Source organism: Vidua chalybeata, chromosome 1, assembly GCF_026979565.1.
Source record: "Vidua chalybeata isolate OUT-0048 chromosome 1, bVidCha1 merged haplotype, whole genome shotgun sequence".
Taxonomy (NCBI): Eukaryota; Metazoa; Chordata; class Aves; order Passeriformes; family Viduidae; genus Vidua; species Vidua chalybeata.
Genome location: NC_071530.1, coordinates 133,586,849 through 133,614,046, shown reverse-complemented (window position 1 = coordinate 133,614,046; position 27,198 = coordinate 133,586,849). Strand labels below are relative to the sequence as shown.

At 39.7% G+C, this 27,198-nt stretch overlaps 1 protein-coding gene across 31 annotated transcripts in view; it reads right to left on the bottom strand.

Annotated features, from left to right (window-relative positions):
• Nucleotides 1-14,789: 14,789 nt before the first annotated feature.
• The window catches only part of RIMS2 (regulating synaptic membrane exocytosis 2), a 448,611-nt gene continuing 436,202 nt past the window's right edge, over nt 14,790-27,198 (bottom strand). For all 31 annotated transcript variants that reach the window (XM_053936996.1, XM_053937000.1, XM_053937028.1 and 28 more), the window contains 5 exons: nt 21,629-21,770; nt 20,133-20,245; nt 19,295-19,396; nt 18,191-18,330; nt 14,790-17,736 (listed from right to left, as the gene is read on the bottom strand). In XM_053936996.1, the coding sequence (XP_053792971.1) occupies nt 17,518-17,736; nt 18,191-18,330; nt 19,295-19,396; nt 20,133-20,245; nt 21,629-21,770 (716 nt within the window). In that variant the 3' untranslated portion in view covers nt 14,790-17,517. The remainder of the gene's footprint in view (nt 17,737-18,190; nt 18,331-19,294; nt 19,397-20,132; nt 20,246-21,628; nt 21,771-27,198) is intronic.

Sequence of the window (27,198 nt, the reverse complement as noted above, 5' to 3'; positions counted from 1 at the left end):
CAAATAACACAATAAGAGGAACTTTAAAAATGTCTCTGCTGCTAGTTATGACTTCTGTGGTGAGAGATACAGATCTATCTTGGGTGAGTCAAAGGTAGGGTATGGGAAACATTACAGTGACAAGAACTTGGTTTCAGACGTTTCTCATAGCCTATGGAGAAACACCATTTATGGAAGTGTTGTATTACATTTGACCCTGTAGGAAGACAAGTTTTCAGATTGTGGTGGGGTTTGTGAATCTTTGTCCCTTTGCTTTAAAACACAATAGCTGGCTCAGGCAACCTTCACATTTTTGGTCTGGCTGCAGAACATGTTCAGCTGCACAACATTGCTGTGGTTTTCCTTCCTATTAAAACCAGGATATCATGTATTCAGCTATTACATTCCTTTATTTTTGTTATGTAAAAGTGTAATACCAGGTATTACAAGAGGCTGTCCTCAGCCCACAGTATGAAACTCCGTGCTATTCAAAAACCTTCCCACCACCCTGCTGAAGTGTTGATAGCCCTGCCAGTTACCTCCTATATGCCCCTATCTGCCTGTCACCACCACAGTGCTCTCACAACCCTAGGCGAAGCTGATAAAATAGTTCCTTAAGCCAGGTGCATTTATATAATGTGTGCAAGATAAATCATGGCTTTAGGCTGCTCAGAGCTATATTTTGGAGGAACATTTTTCTAGTCCTTCTCTAGTTTGTTTTACAGTATCTCTGTTTTCATGGCTGACTTAGCAAAGCAGGAAATCATGTTTTATAATCATGGGAGGAAAGACTGGGAGCAAACACATGTAAATATAAATAAATAAAATAAAAGTAACAAAATATAAGAAAATCACCTGGATACAATCCTGTGTAATGCATTCTAGGTCAACCCTGACTGAGCAGGGAGGTTGGACCAGATGACCCCCTGTGGTCCCTTCCAACCTTTACCCAATCTGTGATTCTGTAAATGGAAGACCTGGTGCCTCAGGACTTCGTAGGCTATGGTACTTAAAGTGATTTTCCAAGATATTTGCTCCATCTAGGTTATAGAGGCATTTACCTACAGACAATTGATAAGCATAATGTTGGTCACATATGTCTTACCAGGAAAAAAAATCACATCTGCTTCTGCAATTGCTTTTGGTTTTACTCTGTTTTCACTAACACAGGCAGCAAATCCTTAGAGCACCACACTGGGACATCTGGGAACTGTGTGAGCACAAGGCCCTGGATTGTCCTATTGCTATCCCTAGTAACAGACCATAAGCTTTGATGAGTCTGAAAGCCATCAGGACTGAGGATGGTCAGGCCTGCCTTGCCTGAAGTCTTCCTCACCTGCCTCCAGCTCTGGCCTACTTGGTTAATTTGAGAGAGCAACTTCTCTGACTGTTCAGATGTCTATGGCTAATGTCTTTTATTTTGGGAGACACAGTCAGAGTAACAAGCAGTCTGCACTGAGTGAGATGCACCACTCCAGCAGTAGATGCAGTGAAGAAGAATACAGACCTGGTGCAACAGCAAAGATGTTGAGAAGCAGGGACATGGGATGCAATGTAGAGAAGCACAGGCAAGGATGTGATAAGAGATGGGGTGTAGGCTGTCACCAGAGACACTGTAGCTATAAATAGTGCCCTAAAGGTCAGTTAAAGAAATACAGAGACAAATACGGAGAAAACTGGGTTTAGGGGTAACAAAGAGAATAAAAGGTAGTATCTAACCAATATAAAAGGTAGAATTTACAGTAAATATAGACACAACATGGAGCTGCAAACTGGTGAAGACAGGAGAGAAGTGCAAGAGCATATTAGCAAAGGATGACCTGGACGGATCTTGGAGAGAGGAAGAAGAAACCATAAACATAAACATTATATTCATTTGGAGAAGTACTCCAGATGCTGAAATCTCCCCCAGATTCACCAGAACACAGCTACCAGCCTTAAGACCCATTGGAGCAGCAGAGGGATGAGAGGGAAAAGGGGTAGAAAATAATGTGCATGTGTACAACAATTGTTAATTGGATTCTTGTTTCAGGAATCACCCTCTAAGCAGAAAAGCGAGGTACACAGAAATCCTCTGTGTTCTGAAGTGTGGCATTATTATTGTTGCTGTTATTATTTTCTTCTAAATTGGGAACTGAGTTCCACAGGAATGTTTATTGTACTTACATATTGTTTCAGTGACTCCTTCATGACTTCACAAAAAGTCTGTGAAATGCAGGCATCTCAGAAAAATCACTGACTATGGTCCATCCAGTTGCAGGCCCCACATCCATCCTATTAGATAACTCTGAAACCGCCCATGGTCTATCCATACAGAATTACTTCTCCATTTACAGAAAATTGAACTAGTTATTCCTCCCTCTTGACATAGAGTTTCAATTCCTTCAGTGAATATTTATACCATCTGACTTGATATTAATATTATTAACATTATAAAATATATTATTGACACTAAGGAAATACGGGGAAAATATTTTTTATGGTTACTCTTTAGCATCCAGAAATCTTATGTTTCATGTCTCAGCCTTAACAATTCATGAATGCATTCAGTTCCTAAAAAAAATCCCAATAGGCACAAACAGTCCTATTGATTTCTGTTGCGTTTGGGAGGTCTGGAGGCAAGGTTTTAGTGCAAGACTGCTCATGACTGTTCATTTTCTGGAAACAGCATAAGTGGTTTAAAGTCTACCAGCACTTAGAGGCCATGTGGGAATATTTGTATTACTGCTTACCTACTGCTTTAGTAGGTAAAAGGAAAACGTCAATGTCCAAGGCTATCGAGCTGGCTCCAAGAATGTCTCCAGCAGCTTCGGTTCAGTGTTGGCCAAAGAAGAATTTGTGAAATCAGTTTTAATTATCCAAGGTGATCCAACAAGATGATGCAGGGGCAAAACCCCCTTCTATAGTGAGTGGAAAATACTCATGCATTTTTCAGTGATGAAAGTTGTGATTTGGCATTTGCCTTCAGAGCAAAGCTTTCAGGCAATTTCAACCAAGTAGCCACTGATACTATAGCCCAGGTATTAATTAGTCTGGAACATGTAGAACATTGAATGCCCATACTGTGACTGCATTTTTAAGGTTTTTCATACCCAAATCCTTTGAAGTTAAAGCACAGATTTGAAATCCAGTGCAGTACTGCACATGTTTTGTACACAGTCACCCTTGCCTCATAGGTGTCAGGGTGATACATCTGAGAAGTGAAACTGGTTGCTGCAATTAGTAGAGAGCAGTGATTGAAAAACAAGTGCACCATCTCAACATCAGGGGTTTGTAGATCCTCAGATCTAGTTTGCACTGTGTGTGAGATGAATAACTGAACAGAAAGTAATTCAACCTGAGTAGACTGCAAGAGTTTATCTTGTCTTCCCCCCTTCTTTTATCTAATTATTTCATGGCCCTTATTTGTAAGTATTGATTCTTTACTAAATGCTAATATGGGATTCTCCTCCAAGAAAAAGGTCAGAATATTAAACCATGTACTTTAGTGGTCACATAACAGGGTTAAGTGGGACAGTGATGCATCTTAAGTCAACCAAAGGGAAAAATGCCATCAGAGCTAGAGGACAGGGAAGACGTCAGGACCCCACTGAACAGATTCATTTCGCTGCATAGCCTACACTGGTGTCTTCACTGTCCCTGTGAGTGCATGGCTGGCTTTTGTCTGTCAAATGAAGTACATACAAAAGATAATGCTGATCAGGGAAAAGTAGAATGGAAAAAACACAGAGAAATACATAAAAACCCGTTGCTAAATAATGCTCTTTTCTAGCTGGAATAAAGCAGTGCATGTGGCACAGTTCAGCAAAAGGCTTTTCAGAGAAGTGCTGTGATGGCTGAACATCTCATTGCAGCCACCCTTTCCATGGAACCTTGCACTTGAAGGGTGAGATAATCTAACCTGAAGTTTATCTCTGTCCTGCACATCACGTGCCTGGGAGTGTGACTGCAGAGCCTGACACGGACAGGCAGCCAAGGGCTGTGTGTGTGCTGGCAGGGGAGTCTGCTGCCAGCCTGTGGCTCTGCTCTCGTGTGCCAGTAACGCTTAGCACAAGCATCTAATGTAGAACTCTTTTCTATAATTCGAGTATGCTGTGATCTGCAGTGGAATAAATGAATCCTGCAGTACAAAGATGAGAAGGAAAACCTCTTTCTCCACAGGTGGAGCAAAGCCCTCAGAACTAATTCACAAAGAACAAACTAATGATAGATAACTCTCCACTTTTCCTTTCTTGGGCTAGAGAAAGCAAAAATGTTCAGATCACCATTAAAACTGAAACTTATTTTAGAGATCAAACCTTTTAATATAGGAAATTAGAGGGTTTAGTGGAGATAAAACATTTTACATTTTGGTTTCCTGCCACTCTTCAGTGTACAAGGCAAGCCTGTTATCTCCCACCAGTTTCCTGGGACTGTGCAGGGCCCCTAATGACTCAGAGCAGAGGCTGCAAATCTTTCTCCATGGCTCTGTCCTCACCCATCCTGGAAATTGTCCCCCTTATCAGTGTAACACTTCGTTTACCTTTGTTATATTCTGGAGAAACATTCAAGAAAGTATCTTTTTGTGTTGCTCATCTTAATACTCACCATATTAAAAAAAAAAAAACAACCAACCAAAAAACATTATATACTTTTCTCCACTCCGAGGTTCCAAAGTCCTTAAGTCAATAGACAGATGTCCACCAGATACAGTTTTAACTGCAACAATCAACAGGAATTTTGTTGATGATGTTATTAAAGAAGGAACAGAATTTTGTTGATGACGTTATTAAAGAAGGAAATGAAACAGATATCTCCAGGGTGAGCTCCTCAAGTTTAAATAGTAAATTGTTTTAAAACAGAAAGTACAATTCTTTCATTGCTTTTCTGTGTTCTCAGCTTGTACTGAAAACACAGACTGACTTGCAAGTTCCAGTATCTTCCTTTATACATCTTTTCTACAAGCTTGGGTTCAAAATAAGGCTTAAGTTAAATACTTCAGCCCAAGGTTAATAGCAAAGCCAGAGAGTGGCCAGAGAGAGTGGCCAGAAATATGGCATTCAACTTAATTTCATCTGCTTCAGAAATAATAATAAATATTAAAAACAATCCTGCACAAATCTTCTCTCCAAAGTAACAGTTATATTTGTTTACCAACATGCTTGCACCAATGTGGTTTCAAACAGATGATCAATTCCTCATCCTCTGAGTGCAGAGGAAAACAGATGAATGTGAGAATGGATAAGTAAATTTAGGCCACAGAACCCATCTCTGAAATTCCTGTATAAAGTCACAGGTCTTCCCTCATGCGGAAGGTAATTTTTCAGTACAACAACCAGGCCCTAAAACTAACAGTAATGCTGAAAGCATCATGGCTGCAGGCTAGCAGCATATTAACCAATAATATCCCAGAAGAAGAGAAGAGAAGAGAAGAGAAGAGAAGAGAAGAGAAGAGAAGAGAAGAGAAGAGAAGAGAAGAGAAGAGAAGAGAAGAGAAGAGAAGAGAAGAGAAGAGAAGAGAAGAGAAGAGAAGAGAAGAGAAGAGAAGAGAAGAGCCCATTTGAGTCAACAGCAAGACTCAATTTATGGGTTCCAGTGGACTAGATGTGCATCTGCGCTATTCCCTTCATAGCCAATGACAAGAATAGGTACAGCTAAGCTATGACTCATTTTCTTCTTAAAGGATTGTGCTAGTTTGAATGTAAACCAGTAGGAGAAATGAACCCCACATAGTAACCTTAAGAGAGATTTCAGGTTGGAGTTACAATGCAATAGAAAGATTACAATAAATGCAATGATACCCAGAAAACTGGCTTATACACAATAAGTCAGAGTAGAACCTTGCACCCTGTTGGTCAGGGTGGTGGTTACAGTCCTGTTGAAGTGATGGTTGCAGTCAAAAGTGGTGGTCTTGTCATCCTCTGGATCCAATGAGAGGTGGTAGTGATGTCCCAAGTTCCCAGTTATATATGGTCAGGTTCGGGTGGGAATGCTCAGTACCACTCCCACCAAGGGCAGGATTTTTTACAATGGAATGATGTAATCTAGTGAGTCATCTGCCCATTTTGGTGGTGCCATTGAGTCCATGATGGCCCACTAGCAGAGATGAACTCTCAGGAAGGGTGTGACTGTGCTGGTGCTTCCCTGGAGGGAGTTATCACAACTGAGTTGTTTGTGAGGAAAAAGAAGCACTGCCCTACTTCTAAGGGTTGCCCCTTCTCCTTTGTCTCATTTAACATCCAGCTTGTAGCCTGAGGTGTTGGATGTGCACTGAGCAGCTCCTGCAAAAGACCCTTGATTAACGGCTTGTCAGAAATCATATAGAGGGGAGTAGAATACACAGTTTGGGTTACATACACATAGTGCAAAACTTTTCCTGTAACCAGGACAAGGAGATGTCTAAAATTGTTTCAAAAGTACCATTTCCACTGCCTATACAGAGAAACCAGAAGACCCATGCCCATCTGGCTGACCACTGAAATTAGGTGAGATGAGTCACATTCATATAGAGTTGCCAGACAGAAGAGCACCCTCAAGCTTCAGTACCTGGGTGAAGGCACTGCAAAACACAGGGGAGGTGTTGATACAGTTAAGGGGCATGAATAACCCCAGGCTAGGCATTTAGGAAACCCGTGCAGCAGGAAATAGGACCTGATGTTAGGGCAGGCAGAGAGCCCAATTTGTAACAGGGATCAATCATCACAAAATCTGTCCAGCACCATTAGATGAAAAAGCTGGAAGAGTCATTTCTCAAAGGGATACCCAACAGAGGGAGATAATGTACCTCTTTTATGCAGATACCAATGTGTTGTTTATTTACCTGTCATGAGGGGTTCCAATCCTCCAGGATAGTGAGCACGTGGCAGAGGGCACTTCTCAGATCATGAACTGAAAGGGTTTGGTAACTTAATAACATAATTCAGTGCTGACTGGAGCAATGATTAGAGGGCAGGTCTTGTCTCAAAGCTACATGCTGATCAGCATCCAACTCAGCCATGCCCATCATCTCTGAAGATCTCAAGGGATCTTTGTGGTTTCACAACCCCCACAAGTGGTTCCTCTGAGGCTGACTTGAGCTCTTCTCCCAACAAAGGAAAGTTCCAGAGAAAGCTCTGTGGGAGATGACTGCATCACAGCTTCTTCCAACTTATTCTTCCCCTGCAGAGTTTTGGGTAATAGATCTTCACTTCCAGAGAAGATGATGTATGTGATTTGGCATCAGTTGACAATGGCCCATTGTGGAGCCTTGCAAGGCAGGCACTTATTCCTTAACTTTCCTTTTCTGCATTAATTGTGTGCTGTTTCCTTCCAATTTACCATATTCTTCTCAGCCCTTGCTCAAGAAAACCACTTTTTTTTTTAAGAAGAATTTGTCTTGAACAATTCAAGCTGTATTAACAGTTATGACCTGGATACATGTTGTCAATAAATAATAGCATAGTAAAATATAAAACAAAATCACATTTGGATGTAAGGATACTTGAGAAAGAAAGCAGGTGTCGATGACTTACAAACAAATCATCTCATCTTTGGGCCATCTCATTTCACTGTTATTTGGCATCCTTAAAGACAGACCAGCAGCAAGATTAAAGCTGGCCTTGAAAAACATGGGAGTCACCATCCTGGATCCCAGCCTCCTGTTTCACTTTGGTTTGATAAGTATCCCTGCTAAATGCTTCAGAAGAAAGTATATTATATTCTTTGGATAGAAGCAGGGTAATCTGACCTAACAAAATAATTTCTCTTGTGCCTAGAAACCATTTTCAGCCCTGAAACTTGAGTAATTGCATCATTTCCAGAAATTTGTTAGGAGTGGTTGTAATACTGAGATCAGTGATGGCTCTTTATGAGAAAACCCACCAGCATGCTGTTTGGTTTTTTACCTGTTGAAACAATAACGGGGTAGTATCACAGGTGCTGAACAAGACAAGACAACACAACACTGTGGTTGTAGGCAAGGGGTGGAGAGGAAATAATTAACACCTTAGCAGGTGTTTTGGTTTTTTGCCCCTTCTCAGGCTTTAATTACTTTGCTTGGTTCATTCACATTATCCTTATTAATTATGATTAATTGACTGACCAAGAGTCTGTTCTCCTTTTGCAAACTTGTACAAGTAGGACCAACTTGAGCAAGGTAAATATTCATCCAGGACAGCAGACTTCTGGAAAAGTGGAGAATGGATCCTGTAATTTATTTTTCCTGCAGCATTTCCTCAGGAAGCTTGTTGGCTCTTACCTTTCCTGCTGATGGGAAGCAGGGTATGGTTATAGTGCTTTTTAGTACCTTCTTCTCCTTCCAGACCTTCCATCTCTCCTGTGGTGGCAGCAGCACACTGTGGTCCTTAAACACCACCCAGATGTTTCACAATCACAGAATTGTTGGAAGAGATTGCTGGAGATCATTCAGTTCAATACTCTGCCAAGGCAGGGTCACCTACAGCAAGTGACACAGGAATGCATCCAGAGAGTTTTTGAATGTCTCCAGAGAGGGAGACTCCACGACCTCACTGGGCAGCCTGTTCCAGTGCTCTGTCACCCTCAAGGTAAAGTTCTTCCTCATGCTGAGGTGGTACTTCTTGTATTTTAGTTTGTGGCCATTGCTCCTTATCCTCTCTCTGGGCACCACCAAAAACAGCCTGGCAGCATCCTCTTAGCACCTGCCTTTGAGATATTTGTATGTATTGGTGAGATCCCCACTCAGTCTCCTCCAAATTAACAGGCCCAGCTCCCACAGTTTCTCCTTATAAGAGAGGCTGCATCCCTTCATCATCTCTGGGACCTCTGCTGGACCCTCTGCAGTAGCTCCTTGTGTACTTCAGACCAAAACTTCCAATTTTGCTCACAGTGCCCAGGAGCCTGGCCATCTTACAATAGCTTTTAATTTAAAAATTCTTGTTGATTTCAGCCTTTCTCCCTTAACAGACTTGCATTTATTTACAGATTTGTTTAAGATCACATGGAGTGAAGGAACAGGCTTCAAATTTGGCAAAAGAAGTGCTGTGTTCCCAGTTTTAAAAGGACTGATTTACCCTTTGCTCATCCACTTGGACTCCCATCTGGCTCTGCCTCTCCACATGCAAAGGTGGCCAGGCTGCATCTGTGAGCAGGGACAGGCCATGCCCGAAAGCCCTGGCTTGTGCCACACTCACTGTGCCATCGCTGGCATGGCCCCTGCCATGGTTTTAACCCACAGGAGACAACGCTCTCCCAGAAAATGCTTTATGGTGGCATTTGTGAGCCCTTGCCCCCAGAAATCTGGGAGAGGAAAACTTATTTGGGGCAGGGAAGGAGCAAGAGGAAAGGAAGACAGTTCAGGTGTATGGATGCAAAGCACTTCTGCTGGCTGTCCAGGCCTGCAAAATGGAGCTGGCATGCTTCAGTGAGCAGTGCAGATGTGACCTAACTGAACGAGGGCCAGAGGCTGAAGGGAGGCAGGGATGCCAGGACAAAGCTGTTGTAGGGCTCCAGCAGGCAGCTGACACTTTGCTGTCTGCAAATGGAGCTCAAGTAGCTGTTTGAGAGCAGGAATATGACCAAACTTCATGCCGTGACCATGACTGAGGCCAAGATCAGCCATGGTGTTAGTCTGAAGGGCTGAGGTCTGCATGAGAGGATGGAGAAGATTCAGTGGGTCCATTTTTTTCTCTTCCCCACATTTTTGCTTTCACAATATTAAATTTCATTGTAATCTGGTTCTCAGGAGGAAGATATTCCCAGATGTTTTCTGGGAGCAAAAAGTACCAAAGAGAATAAGGACCTGATATTCTTCCATGTCTGGCATCCTCATTTTAGAAGCTATTTGCATTATCTACCTTGGAAGCTGAACTGCCTTACAGCTGATAGTGAAAAGTGTTCAAAATGGCTTTCCAGAAGATCCTAAATTAGAGTTACCATGGAAGTTCTCCTGTCTCTTTTCACTGAGACCAATTAAATAGACTATTAATTTTGACCCTCTGAGTTTCACCTAAATTAGATGTCTGAACAGAGCCTGAGTATACATCTAGGACTGTAACTGTGGTTTGATGTTGACACCCAGCTGTCACAACTAAGTTTGTAAATCAACACTGGTTAGGAAAGCAAAGCTGCTGAGGGTGTAAGAAAACTGTATTCTGAATCTGTTGCCTAAGGCACCTGCTCATATTTTAAGTATCAGATATGCATGAGATGTGGAAAATTCACAAGGAAGCATCTTGGTTCTGGATCTTTCTTAAAGACAACAAGAAAATAAAAACTGTGCCTAAACAGGTAAAGAAAACAATATTAAATATGTTCTTAGTTAAACATGTATAACTAAAGAAGCGAGTCCTACAGCTGCACAGATACTGTGTTTTTTACTGATACCATGCTAATTGAAAACAAGAAATCCTGGATTAGAAATGAGAAGAATTCACAGCAATCCAAAATGAGGATTCTTATGTTCATTTTCCTTAGTTTTTAATCTTAATGAAACTTTCAGAGCTGGAACTGTGCCAACATTGTTTTGCTTTGTATTATTTTGTTTAAGGTATTTTAAGGTGCTGACAGGAATATGTCACCTCTGTATGAATGGGGATTCAACATTTTTTTGTCTATCACCTGACTCATATGTTCAGGGGACAACTTAGAAATGCAGTTGCATTTTAAGTGATTTAAGTGGCCTTTTCCCCTTCATGTTACCCAAATGCTTCTTGGCTCACTCTGAGATCCACCCTTCTTAGCTCTTACTTTATTTAAATTGCCAAAGTGCATCAGGATATATAAAAAATGTCAATTCTCCAAGCTGTATTTTTGCCAGTGAAGAATAAAGTTGTCTGTTGGTGAAGTGCCTTCCTACCCAGGGCTGTTCCTAGAGAGCCAGAGCTGCTGGCTTCCAGATTGTTGAGTCAAAACAGCGTTTGTACAGCCAAAACACAGTGAAGGACAGGACTCATTTGTTCGTGCATGAGGTTGTGTAACTGTGTGCACTGACACCTCAGGCATGTGGCAGATGGTAACTAAGGCGTCTGGATGGCCAGGTTAGCAGATCTGAGAGTAAGCAGTTCTTGAGTACAAATTCCAAAACACAAAATCACAGCTCAGAATTTGGTACAGAATCAGAATATGGGGTGAGAGTCTATCAGATAAAGAAAATCTTTGTGTCGTTTCCAGTGTGTGGGAGACTGTAAGAAGAAACTTCAAAAGTCCTCAAGGTTCTTAACTGAGTTTCTTCCCAAGCAGCAGAACTCACAGTGTGCTGGTCCCTGAGGGATGGTGCCTGATATAAATGACTCTTCCTTATCTTCAGGGATCTGGCTTGCCAGTATTCAGGATTGTTGCAGCAAAAATACTAATAAATAAGAAACAAAAGGGGGGGATCAGAATAGATACCAATAAAGTATCTGCTACTTTGATAATTTCACGTTACTATTTAATCCCTCAGTATTACTTAAATCTCTTTTAATTCTCATCAAGGGGATAATAATTTTGGCTGCTGTTGGCATTCAACCTAGGCTAACATGCACTGGCAAGGGTAGTACTGGCACTTTTCTTCATGTGCCAGTTGCACCATCAGCATAGCAGGACATACTGATTGAGCTTTGGCCTAACAAGTTTTCGTGTTTTGGTTTCATTTCATTTCAGTGAATGGTGTCACCTTACTATAAATGTCATCTTTAAAACACTGATAATTCCTTTACCAAAACTGTAGCTAGACAGAAGGACTTTGACTAACAACTCTTACATAAGCCCTAACAGCTGTCCAAAGAAATCATGGAATATCTCGAGTTGGAAGGGATCCCTAAGGAGCAAGGACTCCAACTCCCTGCTTCTCACACGACTACCTAAACCAGGTGACTAAGAGCATCCTCCAGACACTCCTTGAACACATGACTGCTTCCATGGAGAGCCTGTTCCAGTGAGTGACCACCCTATGGCTGAAAAGCCTTTCCCTAATATTCAGTTTGAACTTCGACCAATGCAGCTCCATTCCATTTCCCTGTGCCCTATCACTGCTCCCCAAAGAGGAGATCAGCAACTCCCCTCCACTGGCCGCCAGGAGGAAGCTTTAGACTGTGGTGGAATCACTCCTTATCCTTTTCCAAGCTGAAAAAGCCAAGTGACTTCAGCCACTGTTTGTGAGTCTTGATCTTGAAACGCTCTACAAGTGCCAAACCTGCTCTCACCTCAGTAAGGTATCCTAAACCTCCATGTCTATAAAATTAATGTCATCCAGCACCATTCACCTATTCCATCTTCATGCCAGCATCACTTCCATAACATCTACATTTTGGATAGCACTTGATAAACTGTTCTTGGTCACAGGAATAGTCACAGCAGACAAGCACTTATGACAAACTTTTCCTTAGTCCTGTGCCCTGCACCCTCTGCAGATCTAGGATGCTGTTTCCTTTCCATGTGACCTCATGGCATATTTTAGAGCATCAGTGCTCTGTGGTTTAATAAGTATGGCTGCTTCTCTTTCTCCCTGAGGCTGGGCTGAAGAGTGACCTGACATGACAGTGTGTCAGATCTGGGAAGTCATTTCACATCCATTTCCTCTTTCATCAGTTATTGGCTGCCTGCTGCCCTCAGTTCTGATAATTATACAGGCAGTTCAGACAGGTCTTGCTACTGAAGGACTATGGAATCCTCATTCTTATTTCTGGCTACTATGCCTGGATCTGCTTCTCCTTAGCACAGCTGCTGTGAAGGTAGAAATTCAACACAAGGCAGTCATCACTTTCTGCCTCTGCGGCCAATGGAGAGAGAAGGAGAAAATCTGATGTCCCCAGCGTGACTCATCCCATCCTAAACAAGACATCAAAATAGGCAGGTATTAAGCAAATAATGCCAGAAGTTAATTTATCTTCGGTATTAGTAGCAGATAGCTGATTTTTTTTTTCTTGCCAGCTAAGCTAGGTTCCATAAACCTGTCCTTTGAAGGTGAACCATTCTTTGCTAGACACATGTGTCTTCTTTCTTGCGTTGCTTCTTGCTCCTAGTGAAGCCTTCCTGTAAACAGTTACCAAGGAAGGGACAGAGGGGATAGTCAAAATTGGAAGCTGATTGTCATATCTACAGCTGTGGTGTCTGCTCTTTGCTGCTTGGGTATCAGAGAGATGAGAATTGCACAGAAATGCGGCAAGGAAAGAAGTACAAACTGTTCTAGACTTCCACACAGCATTATCTAACTTTGTGAGAAAACTATTAAACCTATTGCTTTGTTGCATTTTATGCCATATTAAACCTTTATATAAGAACTATTACATTTTAATTATTATACAGTTGTGAACAGATATTTGATAGTAGTGGGAAACTGTGAGAATGCAATGGTGCGCTGGTTAGGATGTGCTGGCCCCAGGCTCACCCCCAACATAGTGCCTGATATACTACTACTATGCCATCATATTACTTAAGCCTTGTAAATCTGAAGTAAATGCGTGGAAGCAGAAAAGCCCCACAGTTAGGGCACCATGGTGTTTTACAGCCATCTGAGCCAATGTTTAGTAGTCATGAGTAAGGTGGTACTGTTAACATTAAAATGATCTAGTTTTGTTTGGTTTGAAATAAAGTGGACATAGACAAGAAGAAATTGGAGAGGGGAAACAGCAAGCAATCTTGAGAAACTGTCTCAGAGAATAGAACCCTTTAGAAAAGTATATGTTGTAGATTTCTTGGTCTGTCCAAAGGGTCTTTTCAAGGATTCACTGATTGTAATGGTGTACAATTCTTACAAGTGGCAAAGACAGACACAGTCTCATGTTCAGCTGTGGGACGAGGTGTTTTGCTGCCCACCCCACTACAGAGCTGGAAGTGATGTGTTCCAGGGCATGGGGCAGCCTCACCTGTCCCCATAGTCCAGTTCCCACCCAGAGACTTGTCTGACATGCTTGCAACATCAATGTCAGCCTCAGCAGAAGAGGGACCTGCTGGAGTATTAGTGGTTTAAAGCACCAGAAACCTGTGTCTGTTCCTCCAGCAACCCACTTGCAGATGCTGTGCAACAAATGGAGTTCCTATCCTCAACAGTTCCCGCAACTGCTCAGCCCAAAATACATTTGCTTGCTTTTTTGGTGGTTTTCTCATGACAGTACTGCAGCGCTTTTCTTTCACCTCATATCTGGAAATAAATACACATACTTTGCTGTGCAAACTGCCAGCCAGACTCTCACTCTTCAGTAAATTTCCGAGTCATCAGTGCTCAAGTTTTACCCAGTCACCACTGCCTGTGCTGATGCTGCCTCTGAGGGATCAGGTAGAGATAAATTCTCTACTCTCCCATCTCCACCCATCCTTCTCATTGCTGTAGAGGTGTGGACCACTGCGGACCACAGCTCCCTTCTGCAGAGGCTGCATGAGCCCTTGCAGGCACCACTGTCAGGTGGGCATTCTGTCCTCATTTGTACCCTGCTCATGAAGAAAAAAGGCAGCTAATATTAGGTGGTATCTAGGGATACGGTAGAAGTCTAACTGGATGGTGCAGCCACTCCAGAGCAGCTGATGGGACCTCTTCACAGTCTCACACGTTCAGTGTGCTGGTTATATCAGAGCTGGAGCGCGTCCTGGCAGCCAGAGCTGGCAGCTTGGAGCCAGCTCCATCCTGGGAGCCGTGCACTGGGCATGTGGGAGCCCGAGGGTGGCTGGAGCGCAGAGCCCAGGACCTGGCTGGGTGACGGGCACACCTGGCTCCCACCGCTCCTGAGCCCGGCAGTGACAGTGGCACCGTGGCACTGGCATTTCTCCTGCAGCCCTGCTGGGGAAGAGAAGCATGCTTGCTCTCCAGCTGCGTGAGCTGCTTGCTCCAGCTCCACTGAAGGGTGTGGAGGGATGCTGCTGACCACCTTAGAGAAAAGCAACAAAATTCTGCACACAAATTCTGTAAAGAAAATGTTTTATTTAAAGTGTTAAATACCATCACCAGAATGAGTTTGATTTACATTAGTTGGTGTTCATTACAGGCCTAATCTGCCCTTTTTTTTTTTTCCCCCAACTGTAATTCCTTTTAACTTTTTAAAACGTACTATTTACAAGACAGCAGTGATCACTGGAATAGTACTATTTACATGACTAAACCATAAGTAGAATTGCAGATGTGTGAAAATTAAAAAAAATACATTAATTTTTTTTAAAATAAATACTGCATAATGACAATTATGTACAAACCTTCCATGCGTCGTGTCCTTGATTTTAAAATTTGAAATAATTTATAGAGGACTATGCATACAAGAATGTGTGAGCACATCTCACAGTGTCAGGAAAATGGTTATGTATTTTTGTTTAATATCCTAGGGGATATTGTAGACTGCATGTTAGTAGTATTTATTTGCTGCTGGTAGACAGATGTCTAAATTATTTCAATTAATATAATTTTACCAGTCTATTAACTTAACAATAATCCATTATATAAACTCTGCAGACAAGACACAATCTCATTTTCTATGATATTGCACAAAGTAAAAGGCATTATAAGTGATACTGTTATTACTTTTTCCCTCTTACGAGGCATGTACAATTTGTTAATGGGAAACTTCAACAGATTTTCAAATAAAATCAGAATATTTCTGTGTGGCCATAAAGGTAAATGTAACATCCTTCAAAAATTATTGCAAGATTTCAATATTAAACCTTAAGTAGGTATTAAAGGCATACAAAGACCCAGAAAAAAAAAAAAAAAAGGATATTTTGTTATTAAACGTTAGCCAGTTACATTCCCTTTAAATAACGAAACTTAATGAGAAGCTTGAACTTGCAGCACCACCCAACGGTTGTTACTGTCTGCTACCAAACCCAGGGTTGTGAAGATCCATTACCTGCAGCGAGGTTCTGGAAATGGTGTTAAATAGCTGACGGAGTGGTACTGATAAGCTTTCTTTAAGGCTATTTTACGAACCAAAGACTGATACTTTCCAGACTGATATAACCTAATTATGTCTTTTGCAACACAAATGTAATTTATGAAAATTGAACTTTACAGCAGAAGAACTGTATGGATTTGTAACCTTTGTTGCTTTTGTTATTTCAAAAATGTTGCAATCAATTTGGTTAAGTGCAAATAAAAGTGCTTAAATTTGTTTCCTAAAAATCAATCACATTCTTAATTTTTCGTCTTTCCAAAAACCTTCAAGAAATAATAGTTCAGTCTTTGAATGAAAGATGCTGGTGCTGAACACAAATTTATTGAAGACATCTTACAATGGCCACAGGATTCCAGTATTTTGCTGTAGAATTCAATTTGAAATTGAGGAAAAATGAAAATAAGTTACCATGCACTGTACAATAAATTGCAAAAGTTCAAATATCTTCTTTATCAAATACATGCTGAATTACATTAATGTACTCCCAAGCCATGTTGCAAAATCCTTTTCAACATGCTTGAAAAAAAGTAAGCTCTTAAACAATATTTTTCTCAAAGAATTCAGAAATGCAGAACAATCTGCAACCCTGAACCAAATATGGGGCATAAGACAGTAATAAGTCAAAAGGTAGCCATTTTAGAATATGCTGATCATCCTGGGAGGTAGAGGGGAGAAAAGAACAAAAGAAAGAAGGGAGATTGGGAGGAGAGATAGAGAAAGAAGGAGGTAAAAGAAGTGTACAATTTGCACATTATGTTGAACTTTACAAGGCTTGTACCTTTTACATTTAAATAAATTTAATATATTACACTTATTTCTTGTCACATAAACAGAATTTTAAATATTTGCTAGAAATTATTATTTTTTTAATATAAGTCTGCAAAAACACAGACCATGACTGGTTTAAAGAATGATAAACGTGGTGTGTCTTTGTATCACCCTGTTGCATTCTCTTCCCTTTAAAACCATGCACTAGTGAAATTTATCTTTAAAAATAATATAAACTGTTGAAAATGGCTGATTTATTCTTTTTTGTTTTTGCAAGTTGCAGCCCCAAGAAAATAATTTAAGTGTTCAGCTAAATCTGTGTCCATGCAAAAAAGTTTCTTAATTTCATACAGTACAGTATATCCACAGAACTTTTTATTTTTCAGAGAGTCCATCATGTCTGCGGTTTCACTGTGTGAACAGCTGGAGGTATGAAGCCCGCCACTTTAAGTCTTGAACCTTTTCAATATGAAGAGTTTTCAGATCTCAAGCAACTGCTGCAAGTGCCAGTTGACTTTTCCAGTATCCTTAGATTTTTCTTTTCTTCCAGTGTCTGCTAATCCACTGACTTGTAACATGGTTCCATGGGAGGGTAACTCCGTTTCTGTGGCATAACCAGACTTTAGGAGGGGAGGGCAGATAAATAAAGAAAAGGGAGCAACAAAACAGATATGCCATTGAAAAGGACTTCTGTTGCATGAAACAGATTGATTTTTTTAGTTTAGTCCATGGCTTCAGATTGGACCAAAACTGAGTCCCTGAACTCCAAACCTATCAGTTCTTCTTGATTTCAGTCCATCACCTGAGGGCCTTCCATAGGGCACAATGTGTGCAACTTTCTTGAGAACACAGGATCGCGTTGCAGCCCTAGAAACAGGCTCAGAAGACACAACATTAAGCATGCAGTGTTACCAGGGTTTGCGACCTGTAATTTTATTTTTTTGTAACGCTGGTTGCTATGACAACAGTTTCACAGCTGCTATGAGCGAGCATATGAAGGTCCTGTTGAACTTTCAAGAGATGATTGGGAAGCTCTTCTAGTGAGAGGAGCTAAGGTTGGGTCTACTAGGGAAGAAGGAGGGAAAAGTTTGAACCACCCAATCACCATGTTGGACAGGTCCAGTTCATCTAAAAGTATCTGTGCCACTCCCATAAAGGATTTGTGATCCATACGTCCATAGTCTCCCCAAACAATTATCTGTTAGGTAAAGCAAAAGAAAATAGAAAAAATTAAGTGAAAATGTCAAAAGCTTTAATCTGATCTGTCAAAAATCTCTGCTTCTTTAATTACAGTAAGAAAGGAAATATCCAGCTGCTGACATAGTTTAGTTCTGTGTATCCTAATCATGATGCACTGACAGAAATTATCTGGGCACAAACAACAGTTATCCACGATACCAGGGAAAGCCCAGTGAGAAGAGCCCATATATATAGCAGAAGCAAAATAATCTATAACTCACTTTTGCTCCCTTCTACTTGCATACTCAGTTTATACTTGCATAAATAGCTATTACTGTTGTGTTTATCTGCTCAGCAAGTAAATAAAATATGAGTATTTATTGTCAAATGAAGCCTGAAAGAAATTTGAAACTCATTCAGTGAAAACTGTACAGGTGACATTTTAGGTTCAGAGGAATATTTATTCAAATTACCTGTAAAACTTTCCCTTGGGGACTTTCTTCAAATGATAGAAGCTGCTGATAAAGTGGTTCCAGCGTTTTTCTTGCTACCTTTGTTTTCTTTTTGGCTATGCAGACTCCATTTTCTAATAGATACACCTTTACATATGGTGCTTAGAAGAATGAAAATAGAGAAGAGCAGGTAAAGAAGTCGTCCAGATTTTTTTGTGTAACACACACTTTCTATCACCATACAAAAATATGCTTCTAAAGGATATTTAACTTGTAAGAACAAATCTCCACAAGCAATATTAACAATTATTCCCATACAAAGCATCCATGCATTTTCTTTACTCTTCTCCTTGGGAGTATTTTTTTCTTGACTTCTTTTTGTATGTCTCTTTTACCATGCAACAATTCAGATTTTGACCTGAACAAATCAAGTATTCCTTTATATAGCATCCCTATACTCTACAATAGGCAAAATAGGCCTATTAAGTAAATGCAAGACTTGCAATGACTTTGGTGAAATCTGGATCAATGCTCCAAATTGTTAATAATTTAAAATTATCTACAAGGTGAGAATCAGTGAAGAAAGGACTCTGACACAATTTCTATTTTGTCAGAAGAGCTTGCTAAAAATATCATTATATTGTCCTTTTCACATAGTGTTACAGGACATCAGATTATAAAATAAGGAGTAAGTATCAGATATTGGTCTACTTTTTGAGTAGATACCTATTCCACACCTCTTGATTCCCTCTTCATTCCTAAGACTCCTACATAAAATCTTCAGTACATACTTTTCTTCCTACCCCATAACTAAGGATGCCTTTGCTATTACCAAAAATACTTTTGGGTCTTCTGGCAGCCTGATTTTTAATTTCCTCCTGAAGCAGGGCTGATTTCTGGTGTATCATTTCAATACAGTATGCATTTCAGTATATAACATTATAACCTACAGAGATTGGAACTTGTTAAGGGTTGACAAAGCTGAACAGAAAAGCCAGAGACCTTTCTCGTAGAATGCTATTCTCAGAATCATAGAATATACTGAGTTGGAAGGGACTCATTATGATCATCAAGTCCAACCCCTGGCCCTGTGCTATGATTGTTACTAAGGTTTTTCTTCCTTACCTGGCAGTGTCTTTGAACCTGGTTTTACAACAAGGCCACGGGCTCGGATTATTTCTACTTCCAGTTGTCCTTTCTTATCCATCATTCCCACCTGAATATCTCCTAGATAATAAAAAGAAATCCCAGCACTGTAATTCAGAACCACTTTAATATACGAAATGTTGAAAAAATTTCTAGGATGAATATGTGGTAACTTGTATCATCTGTTTTTCATCAATAAGTATGATCTGGATTTTAACACTATTATATAATTTAATATTTACCCTCTTCACTGCTGTTTATGTTAGTAAGCAATTTAAAACCTCTGCAATAACACCTTGTCTCCCATCTTCCATGCCTCTATTACTTCAAATTAATTTCTATTTCCTAAGAGTTTCATATATCAAAAAAAAAGGCAGCAAGGGAATTAAGACAAAGCAGCTCTGTAAAACTGCTTGAAATCTCTTCACCATGCCTCTAGTTAAAGACAAGTTATGAAAAGATAACTTGTGAATATATGAGCCTGTAAACACAATAATAACAAATATTTTGTGCCTAAATTACCAATTTTTATACAATATGATCCAAGTGATTCAGAAAAAAGTTGGATCTCATTAGCCCCACTTTAAAGATGGAAAACTGAAGAAGAGGTAAAAGGCTGAACTTTTCAAAGCAACTTTCATGTCTTCATAAGCATCCATGATTACATTCAACTTTGGCCAAGGTTACAGCTTCGGTCTTAACTGAATTGTTCAAAACCACAAGAGAAATCCATATTTAAAGGGAATCTAGATAAATTTTATGTCCTAATTACCTGACCAAATAGAATATATCATATCTAGAGAACATAAACACTTACCCATTGATGGTGTTGCCAAAGTCTGTCGTCCCACAAGCTGGCCAGGACCAAGTCCATCCAGAAAATCACTGAACTGGCTGTCTGCAGCCAACCTCACACCAGGGAAGATCAAGCTAGAAATAATATTGAAAAATAAACCAAACAAAAATACACTTAAATTTGCCCTTTATTTGTTTGTGGTTTTTATTTATTTGGTTGTTTTTTTGTTTTGTTTTGGCTTGGGTTTGTTTTTTTGTTTTCTAGATGTTTTGCACTTAATGTTTGTGGGTTTGGTAGTACTGTAAGGAACTTACAAAACAATTACTGTAATTTTTGAAATCCCACAGTGTTCAACAAGCAGCAATTTAGCAATTAGCCTCCAGCACATAAACAAACAGGTAAAGAAAGCACTCTCCTCAATAATTTCCAAATTTGTATTCTTCCATGATGTTCTCCTTTTCTAACGCATTAAAGACCACTGTTAATTATCAAAGTATTGATATGAGACCAATTCATTAAGATACTAACACACACCCTTACCACTGATTCAGTTACATGAAGGTTAAATTGCTCACACTTCTCAAGTTACTGTAAATTCAGTGGCTAAATATCAAATGTACACAGTGAAATTATGACATTAGACTAAATACCGGTTGCTATTTTCAAAATCACCATTCATTCAAAATATTTTGTTGAAAATGTCTTTGAGAATGACGTCTATTCAATAACAGAATTGAAATCCTTTGTGGCAAATGACCAAAATAACTTAAAATTAAAATGCTTGCCATAAATTACCCATTACAAAGTAACAAGAACTAATGAAATTTGTAATGACCAATCATTGAGAAATGTCCATTTCAAATGCATAGAGAACACCAACTTGGAAACATAATATATATTGAGCAGCATAGATGGATTGTCTGATGTTGTGAACACCACCAATAAATCAACCCACAATAAGACTTTTCTGGGCAATGTCTCAGATATATCACTGAGAAGTTTTTAGCTTTGGCTTTTATGATGTTATGATAACCATGATACATGACAGACTTGTACTTCTGCCAAGATAATTTCTTCAGGTTAAAAGTAGCAGAATCTTTGAAGAACTCTTGAGCCCAGTGACCCGGAAATGCTCTGGAAATGCTTTGCTCTGCATAGCACTAATGTACGCCAGGAGTTTTTGGAAGAGAACTTGTCCATATCTGTGTTTTACCTGGTGTACTGCACCTGCTTCCCCTCCTGACACACCTTATGATGATGATCTGACCCACCATGTGCCCTTCTCATGGCACAGCAGAAATGACCCTCCTCCATTCCTGCACCAACAGTGGGACACTCTTTTCAGTCACAGGGGAAGACTTAGGCTTAGTCCGTCAATGGCACTGGCTTGTGAAGGGAATTCTGACTGAACAGGACCTTCAACACCACTGTGCTTCTCTCTAACAACCAGTTTCATGGAGAAACATCCCCCAGCTTCATGGAGAAACATCAGGAAAACAGCTGTAAATGCTGCTTACTTTCCCTCAGAGCTGTAGCTGTTCATGCTCCCATCCGTTGACTCCCGGCTCGCCTGGCGAGTCATCCAGTTCCTCATCTCCACAGCCAGCCCTGTCTCCGTGCTCCTCTGGACGGTGCTTCGCAGCTTCTTGCCCCCTGCTTCTGTTGGAGACAAAAGAGAAGCCCCCATGCCACTGTGCTGTTGCAGCTGGGCTACTGTGCACACCCCTGCTCCACGTGGCACAGTCAGAGCCACAAATTAATGACCTGTAACAAAATTTCCATTTAAAATGTATCCATTTTTTAGTAACAGGAAAACAGCATCATAAATATCTTTACAGGATCAGGATTTTAGTTCTGTCACCGCCTGCTTTCCAAGGTCAGACAGCACAAGTCTGCTCACAGAGGTAACCAGATTTAAACAATCCATAGTCTAGCATGTTTAAAATATATTTTCCCTGGATGAATAAATCCCTCTTAGGAATTCAATTAAAATGTTACCATGATGTCAAAACCTGAAGAGAAATGTTCTAATTCAGATGGATTATTGTTTTAAAAGCATTTGGTCATTATCTCCTAAATCAAGTTACAGCTATCCATTAGTGAAGATAGTAAACTAAAAATCAAGAAGCCTTCCCATGCTTTCTTCTCTACTCACTAGCTGATAAATTTAAATTTATATTTAAAATATACAGTATTTTTATGCACAATAAGAAACTTTATTATCAACTTCAAGGATAACAATTTTTCTATCTATTTGCATAGTATAATTTTACAGCATGACAGATGTCCGGGTATCAGACAAGGGAAAAAATACTCAAACAATATAATAGCATTTTAGTGTAGGAATTTTGATCAAGACCTCAACTGGGTGAAATGAGTTAGGAATGAAGCCTCATTTTTTCTTTCATGAATAAGACAGCTACTCCATGTAATTTCTGATTTTAAATGCTGTTGCCTGCAATGGGGCAAGGAATTCTGCATACTTATTTCTTTTTATCTGTTCTATACACCTGAGTGCAGCACAGTGATGTGTAATATACCGATATTATAAAAGAGAAAAAAAGTTTAAAAACACTACAATAATAACAATTCTTAAATACTGATACAATGAGGGTAGAGTAATATCCAATATCATAGGATATTGATGGACTCAATTTCCTTGTGCAGTTGTTTGTAGCATCTGGTACCCTTTACACCTTCTCTGCCTCGTCATGTACTAGTGGTCAGAAGATCTTCTGGACCTGTGAGGATGTTGAAGCTTTAGGGATTTGAAAAAGGAAATGAGCAAAAAGAGGAGATTGTCCTGAGATGAGGACTATCATGCCCCAGGGGGAATGTGTGAGCACAAGGACTGGCTTAGAGTAAGAGGATCTGCACCCTCAGTTAGGGAATGGGAGAGAGACCTTAATTTCAATGTGTGCACTCATTGTCACTCTCCTACAGGCTGCAGCGTGGGTTGAAGTCTCCCAGGCCCCTCAGTCAGGAGGAATATTAGGTCAATAAAGAACATGGGAAATGTAGTGATGTGGGAACTAGACACCAAAAATACCTTGAAAACCACTGCCTCCTTGTCAAGAAAGATTAATAACTCTGCAATATTTAGCAGCAGTGAGACATTTCAACAGCAGTATCATGAGTGGTTCAAATCATATTTCTTATTAAAAGCCTTCTACATATTCCTTAAGACCATCACTTTGAATCAGTACATACAAATAGTAATAATAATAGAAGTAAAAATTTTCCTCTAGAACTTCAGCTACACAAATGAATTCAGTACACAGGAGAATGAAAAAATAAATTTTATTGCATCAAAATTACTCCTAAAAATGCCCATCAATATCTGATGTAAGAAATGCAAATAAAAAAGGTACCAGGCTACTACAACATACAAAAAATGAAGGTCAGAAATCAACAATTTCATTTCTTTTGGGTTGCACCATTCCAAGTGCCTGCTGGTTTATTATTTATATTCAACTAATGAAAGCTGGCAGCTGACTTCCAACAGTGCTCCAGAGTTGTTCTAAAATACAAGCACTCATTTCAAAGAAATATTCCCACAAACTGCCAGGAAAATATCGTGCTGTAGTTTTGTAGAAAAGGTACACTTCATCATAGTTACAAGTGAAAGTCATACAACTATGAAGCCCCACAGGATATTACTCTTCTAAGAACTCTTTTGATGAGTAAGCATTCATTTTTATTCAGCCTCATTGAATGATGGTCATTCTCAATTCATTATTGTAAACATGATGTCCTTAACGCAAATTTAAAAGAACACCTCAATTTTGCATGATTCTTCAGTATCTTCATATAACTTTCAAAGATTTGGGAGTTTGGGAGAAATATATGTTCGATTATGAAATATGTGAAGGAGTATATAGTAACTTTTATTAATTTGTAGGTCAATTCTTTTTCTGAATTAAAATCGTAAGTCTGTATGCCTTCATTGTAGAAGAACAGAATAAAAAAATGTACGTATCCATTGCACATCAATTTACTGAGAAATCAAGACAGAACTCATGCAACTGCCATTCAAGTCTTCACAAAGGCACACGTGTTTACAGCATCCCTCTAAACCTTAATTTAAAGCAGTTTTACTTTCCCACATTCATTTTAACTGAAATAATTGGTTTGGTTAACATGACAAAAGGCAGACAAAGATAGAACTTTGATACAACATGAAAGTTAGACAAGTGTAGTATATCCAACTTTTGTATGAGTGGTAAACAGTAAATATTTTGACCTTAACATGGAATTTAAGGAGGGTTGAAAGGAGGTTATGTGAATAACTATTTCCCAATTTTCAATAGAAACAGGCAGCGCTCTTGAATGGTCTCCAAAAAGAAAGATCTGACCTTTCATCAATAAAGCTCCTAATCATGATGTTGATGCTTCTTGAAGTAAGAATTGCCGATTTTAACAGCAAAATGGCAGCTTGGAATAGAATTAACAGAAGACCCAGATCTGGGTGGCGTGACTTCTGAGCCATTGCTTTTGACATGAATATTCTTTCAGTTGAAACTTTGCTAAACTAATACATAATAATACATGACAAATATCCTCACTTGATTGCCCCCAATACTAGCAATACATTTGTCCCTGGAAAAATGTTAATAAATCAAAAATAATCCTACAATTCCTCAAACAATTTAAGAGCAAAGATAGTATTTGTGCCATCCATAATTTATGTTTCATAAATTCAGCATTCAAAAATTAAAATGGCTTCAAGAAGCAATGAAACCACAAAATAGCTGCCCAACTTAAAGAAATAGCCTTTGGTGCCATACTTCTAAGCTGTAGCTGGTACAGCATCTGATTGAAGATCATATCACTCTACTAAAGCCAAACTGTTTTCCTCATTTCTGCCTGGAAATTGAAACCTCCTCTCTTGTGTTAATTTAACTACTCATGTGGCTGCATTCCATACTGGACCCAAATCAAAAGGAACAAACAAAAATATGATTTAAAGATGTTCTTCTTTCAAGACAGATGATTTTGGAAAGGATATTTGTCAAGACAAGAATATAGCTGAATGAATCCAACTAAGACCTCTAGCTAAACAAGTAACTTGGTAATGTACCACTCACTCAGAAATAACTATCTAACTGGTGTCACTGTAAAAGTGGGGGTTGGTTTTAAAATCCTAAAGTATATATACTTATACATTCATGTTATGCATGCTGTTTTAATTTTAACAAATGAAAAGATATGGAAATGAGAGCTCAGAAGTGTACTTTGTTGTTATGTTGCTGAGTACCTACAATCAAACTAATTTCCTAAATTCTAATAAAGAACATTGAAAATATTCTCCAAATTAGTATAAGCTAATTGCCCTAGCAAAAAAGAAATTTCTCTCAAGTCCCTCAACAAAATGGAATATATTATCTGAAAAACACTAGTTGAGATTCTCGCAGCCATATTGTAAGGACTGGAATAAATTACCAGAAATAATTGCACTGGTATTTATGAAAGCACACTCATTCTTACAGTTAATCACACTGGTAATTTAACTAATATGGTAACTGCAAATAGACTCTGCAGGCCACATTTTCTAAGTTACGCACAGAATTATTTGTTCCCACAACTTGGGAGTGCAAATCACTTACAAATTAGGGATGCAAAACTACTGATACAATCTTCAATAGCAGATGAGGAGAAGTCAAAAACTGCAGTGAATGCAGCAGATTACCTTCCATCATCTGGGATCTAGCCAGATGAAATCTGCTGCTGGTGTAAGAGTGAGAGCTCTCAGCTTGCTCTCGGCAGGAGCTTCCTACAACTGCTCCCCAGCAGGCAGAGCCAAGAGAAGACATGGCACAGGCACAGGCAGGCTGGCTATGCCAGTCCCCAGCTGGTATGTGAGCTCTTGGTAGGACTTGTAGGGAGTACAGAGCAGCTGTGGCTTCAGAAACACACTTAAGTGCTTGAGGTGGCTCTTCTCTGCTCTCCCCACCTCACCGGAAAAGCTGCATAAAAACTCCTTCAGCATTGTCATCTCAACTCAAGAGTTAGATCCACAAAGAGAATAAGCTGCCTTTAAGTGCCCAGTTTTTAAGACTAAAATTATTTACATACCTAGTTACCTGCTCCAGATATGTTAACAACTGGCTAGATAAAAGACAGCCTAAGAAAATTTGAACCTACAGAAGAAAAGGGGGATAGGATAGGTCTTGAATTCCCTTGCAGCTGCACAGATCTGTTTCTGGAGTAGTCCAAGTTTTGTTTGCACTGAACAAGGCATTTAGCTCTTGTTGAAGCACTAGGAAGCACAGCCAAGTTATTTCTTTCACTGTGTTACCCACAGACCCCAAGCAGAAGACATAGTTTAGGCTCTATTAATTTAAGCAGGGTTTGAGAAACACAGATTCCATTGCCACTTGAGTTTGAGCTCATTTCACTGATGCTCATAGGCCAGTGCTAACAATCAATTTATGAAGTTTTGTGTTACAGTCCTTCCAATGGACATTTTCACAGTGCATGCTGTCAGCATTTCTGAAACCCAAAGAGCATTTCAGAGCCAGGAGGAAACTGTAACCAGGGGCCTTCTCTTACTTGTAAGGAAGAAAGGAAGATCTGCATTCTAGTTCCTGCTTCCACGAGTATCTGAATGTAAAATACTGATAAATTTTGACTGGGACAGGAATGACCTGCCCTGATATGCCCAAAGCAGAGCTGCCTTCAGCAAGAAAGCTCTTCAGTATGGGAGCAGCCAGGTTTGGAAAGTGTGAGAGAGTCTGGGCTGAGAGTGTCAGTCTGCCCCCACACATTTTTAAATTTATTAGGAGGCCTCACTAGTTTTTCATTTTTGGGCAAGAAACACTTTTTCACTCTTGTCCTACTCTTTTTGTTTCTTCCTCTTAACCATGCCATAATGGAGGCATGGTTACTCAAGATAGCACCCAAGAAAATGTAAAAGAGAGAACTGAATTAAATAATCAACAATAATCAACTGCAAAACTGTTGCTTGCACTTCTGGTCAAAGGCTGGTATAGAAGATTTGGCATCCCATTCTTGATGGATTTCTTACAGAACCCAAGAGGCATCATGAATCTCATTTGTTCCTGGCCAGATTGCAGCATCCTTTGTC